Genomic DNA, 5,000 nt, shown 5'->3' on the forward strand with positions numbered 1-5,000 from the left:
TATGCTGAATTTCAGGTTGTGGGGTCGTGCTGCGACAACATACAGCTGCAGTCTGAGCTCCACTCTGTGGCTTTCCATAATGGATAGAAATTAGATGGAAGTGAGAATGGGTGGCAATAAAAATGAGGCACTTATCAGGGTGCTGAGTAAACAAAAAAGAGATATGGCAATGGGTGTTTGGCTGTGAGCTGGGAAAATTCATCCTACACGAAGACAGCCAACACAGTAGGGTTGAGAGATACCACTATGTCTCAAATTATCGCAAATGAAAAGCAAAGAGGGGTGGTAGACTGAAAATCAATTTTGGCTGAAGGTGTGCTGATTTTTGCACCTGGCACTGCTAGTAGTGTATATAGATATATGAATATATAAATATATAAATATGTATGTATGTATGTATGTATATATGTATGTATGTATGTATGTAATCTAATGTGTATTATATGTATTTTTATTTTTCAATTGGAATTGACAGTGACAGTTGGTGTTTTTAATGTGATAGATTGGTTTTCAGGAGTTTGCAATATTTGTTTTGTGTTAAAAATACCACATTCTAAGCCTAGATGCGAGATTCTAAGCATAAATGCGTCTTCAACAGATGGCATAGATGAAGTGACTGTTGTCAGCGAAGAGGAGGAGGACGGCGTGTACGAAGACACTGTTATCAGCCATGATGAGAGGAAAGGCTCCAATGAGAGAAAGTCAGATGAGGAGAGGAAGAAGAAGAAGAAGAGAAGAAAAGAAGTCGATGACACCATGAAGGAGGAGGTCAGAATGGAGCAGTCCGACACGGCTGGGAGTGGCTCGTCCGACAGTGAGTCAGATTCGGGTGAGTTCTTAGGGGTATTATTGGCGTTGGTGTTAGACAGCTGATGGAAGATGGTTGCTTTGTAGTTGTTGAGAAGGGAGAGCAGAGCTCCGCCAGAAAGGATGAAAAGAGGTAATTTTCATTCTCGGGTGAATATGCCCATTGGGGGCAGAAGAACAGGAAAGAGGCAGGACTGGGAGTCGCCGGGACGATTGGTTCGGAGAGGCAGATCATTGTAAAGTTCATGAATATAAGAGAAAAATTATCCAAATTATCCATAAGAAAATGTCCAGATTAGAATGATTTGAGTGAATATTTGTGCATTAGATTAAACCATTAGAAATATTTTCTAAGACCAGTGTGCACATATAGCTCTCTGTGGAGAAAGGGGAAGGGGGAAGGGGGAAGGGGAAGGGGAAGGGGAAGGGGAAGGGGAAGGGGAAGGGGAAGGGGAAGGGGAAGGGGAAGGGGAAGGGGAAGGGGAAGGGGAAGGGGAAGGGGAAAAGGAAGAAGAAAAGAAAGAGGAAGAGGAAGAGCAAGAGGGGAAGAAGGAGGAAGAGGTGAAGAAGGAGAAGGAGAAGGAAAGAAAAATATGAGACATAGTATTGGATTTTATACTTCATATTCTATATTTCATTGCCAAATAAAAAGGAGGCAGGACTGGGAGTCACCTGTATGATTGGTTTGGAGAGAGTAGGGGGCACCAAGAGAATGGGGGAAAGGTGGTGATTGTGAGGGGGAGGTGTACATGCCATACATTACCAGAAATCTTATTTTATCCTTACTGAGTTCCTTCACATGTAGAAAAGCCAGAAGAACAAAACCAGGATGCAGTAGAATAGGTCAGGGCGATGAAGACATACAGAGTACTAGCATTAGGTCCATACAGTCTCTCCATCCTGTTGACAATGAAAAGAATGGAGGGAAATTGCCAGTCAGTCTTATGAGAGGCTAGGGATCATGTGAGCACCCTTGGAGCAGATGTATGAAGTAGAAAAGTTACCTGATGGAGTGCATCTGGAATTTAGGAATTGGGGATCCTGTGATATTCAGATCGAGTGGCCACTGGAGTTTCTGAGTTCAAACACATGCATTGTTTTGGGGATTTTGTTTTATACTTTTGCAGTGTTTATACTGAAGTTGCTCAGTATTTTTGCCAAATATATTATTGCCTCTGTATATCTTTAATGTCAGTTTTGCCGCTAGAGTAAAAAAAATATAGGCAATTACAAACTATTCCAGTACACACAAACCTTAAGGAATGCAGAATTATGATATCTTTATAGCACTTTGATGAGCTCAGAGAATCCTAAAAACAGTAATGGTGCAATTAGTTTGTAAGAGTAAATAAGACAAAGGCAGCAAAATATTTAATGAAAAGACAGGATAGGATGACTATTAGAAGTTTTGTAGCAATTGTGTTCTTGTGCATTACTTATTTGTCCTGTCTTTGTATGCACAGTCAAGAAACAATTTTTTTTTTTTACGTGGTTTGCATCCAAAGGGATTACTTTTACAGTGTATTTCTCTTAACTAGAAGATATGTCTTGTATATATATTTTAGTTCAGGTTTGTAGTACTTGCCAGTGTTTTTGTTCATCACTTCTGCAATTACATTCAGAAAATATATATTACAGGTTTGTCAGGATGGAGAACCTATCACTTAACATTACATTTATTTTGAGTTTAAAAGGATACTTTTCAAATTGTGTATCACAAGGATTTAACTAAGCTGGTTATAGTATGTTCTGTATATAGTGTACTGGGGAAAGCATAAATTAGACCTTCATTATTGTAGGTGTTAGCTTATCCATCTTCTGTGGTTTAATAGAGAAATGCAGCAGGGAACCTAGATTATATTACATGCTGTAATAAGGACAGAGAGAATTAAGTGTTAAAAGAGAGATATTTATCATTTTGTTGGCTGTTTTAAAAGCCGGTTTTGCCACTGTTCACTGCACTGGAGCAACTAAGGAGTCAGCATCAACAGTCTCACAATATGGAAAATACACTACGCCTTCTTGGTTGTGAAATGTCTTCATTTGATAATACGTTTCTTTATTAGTGGACATAGTAGACAGTAGTGGATTGATGGCAGAGGCGCCTGGTCATACTTCCTCAAGTAATAATATAAACAATGATAATAATGATTAGATAAAATGATTATATTAGTAAGTAGAAATTGTAGTATTATATAAGCTTAATATGACTGGAGAAAAGGTATGAATGAGCATGAATATCTTCCCAGTGCAAGAGATGTATTTGACCAATTTCAGATATATCTTCCTCAGAAATGTAATCGAAACTGGTCAAATACATCTCATGGACTGTGAAGATAATTCCTTGTCTTCAACATTTGTTACGATGATATGATTCAGTTAGCATTGTTGTTGTTATTAACATTAACCTTCTCATTATTATTGTTATAGGAATTATTGAGCACCCCCTTAAAAGATTAAGATATTACAGTTGTTATATATCAGTGAATTTAAAAAATTTTGTGGCAAATATTCTCACAATCATAACAAAGGAAGTAGGCCTAAAACCAGAAAAAGAAAGTTGCAGTTGAAACTATTAGTGATGTAGGGTATACAGGAAACACATAATGGGTGCTGTGTGTTGCAGTGGTAGCATTCTTGTCTAGCAATCTTGCTGACCTGCATTCATTTCCTGCACTGCCAGTGGATGGCAACCTCGGCCATTTAGAAGCAGAATAAACAGACAGCTGTAATTAGAATGAAATCACAAGAGCCTGTCTCACACAAACCATAAATTACTATTATTATTATTATTTTTTAATGATGCGTAGATTGTGTGAAAAATGTCACAGAGTTAATTTTTGGGGAAAACTGCAATGTTTAAATAAAAAAGTGATGTTCAAGTTTTTAGCATAAGGAAATTTGTTTGGCTTTGTCTTTGTAAATTTATGTGTGTAAGTAATATCACATGTGTACATTCTGTCCCTGTGATTGCCTATCCTTGCAAATTGTGTGTGTGTGTGTGTGTGTGTGTGTGTGTGTGTGTGTGTGTGTGTGTGTGTGTGTGTGTGTGTTTGTTTTATGTGTGTGTGTGTTTTATGTGTGTGTGTGGAAAATGTGTATGAGAGTACTTCTGTTTATATGTTGGTTTATATATTTGTTTGCATGTTTATGTGCATGTGTGTGTGCAAGTGCTTGGGTGTGGGCACACATATATCTCAGCCCATTTGAAGAAGGATCCTCCCACTGATATTTTTTTGTGTGATTTTTGTCAGGAATTATAGTATGTGTGAGAGATCAGCCCAGTGCCTACGAGTTCTGTTGTGATGTCTGAAAAGGTGATTTTGAGGCTCAGGTGTGAGAAAGCAGCTCAATTCCTACGAGTTCTGTTGTGATGTCTGAAAAGGTGATTTTGATGCCCAGATAACCCTCATTGTTGAAAATTTGGTAAAAGAGAGTGTGTGTGTATGTTTGTTGAGTGTGTGTTGTGTGTGTGTGTTGTGTGTGTGTGTGTGTGTGTGTGTGTGTGTGTTGTGTGTGTGTGTGTTGTGTGTGTGTGTGTGTGTGTGTGTGTGTGTGTGTGTGTGTGTGTGTGTGTGTGTGTGTGTGTGTGTGTGGGGTGTGTGTGTGTGTGTGTGTGTGTGGTGTTGTGGTGTTGTGTGTGTGGGTTGTTGTGGAGTGTGTGTGTTGTGTGTGTGTGTGTGAGTGTGTGTGTGTTGAGTGTGTGTGTGTTGAGTGTGTGTGTGTGTGTGTGTGTGTGTGTGTGTGTGTGTGTGATTGTGATTGTGATTGTGTTTCTATTTCTGTTTCAGTTTCTTTGTCTTTGTGTGCGTGTGCGTTTGCGTGTACGTGCATGTGTTTTTGCGTGTGTGTTTGTGTGTGTCTGCATGTGTGTACATATATATATGGTCTCATCTTTATCCTCAAACAGAGAGGGTACGCTCACCAACACCCCCTCAAAGGAACCAGTACCGTAAGTTGACTTTAGATTTTTGAGATCTGATACCGTGCTCTTGTTTGACGTTTTGATTCCTTAGAATAGTGTATGCATTGTAAGTAGTGATGCAAATGCTTTTTTGTTTTATTTTTATTTTTTTTTTTCTGATTTTTTTAGAATGTATATTTATGTGTGTGGGAATGATTTACCTGTTATAGATTAATTACATTAAGTATTTTATTTTTTAGATTTTTTGTTACATGCATCTATATATAAA

General features: G+C 38.3%; 1 protein-coding gene across 4 annotated transcripts in view; it reads left to right on the plus strand.

The window, feature by feature from the left end:
* LOC119579045 (cyclin-dependent kinase 11B-like) overlaps window positions 1-5,000 on the plus strand; it is a gene marked incomplete at its 3' end in the record, with an annotated part of 23,722 nt that overhangs the window by 9,801 nt on the left and 8,921 nt on the right. For 2 of the 4 annotated variants that reach the window (XM_037926768.1, XM_037926766.1), the window contains 2 exon segments: window positions 599-829; window positions 4,718-4,759. In XM_037926768.1, coding sequence (XP_037782696.1) covers window positions 599-829; window positions 4,718-4,759 — 273 coding nt within the window. 4 annotated transcript variants of the gene reach the window in all.

The sequence above is a fragment of the Penaeus monodon genome, chromosome 11 (assembly GCF_015228065.2).
Source record: "Penaeus monodon isolate SGIC_2016 chromosome 11, NSTDA_Pmon_1, whole genome shotgun sequence".
Taxonomy (NCBI): domain Eukaryota; kingdom Metazoa; phylum Arthropoda; class Malacostraca; order Decapoda; family Penaeidae; genus Penaeus; species Penaeus monodon.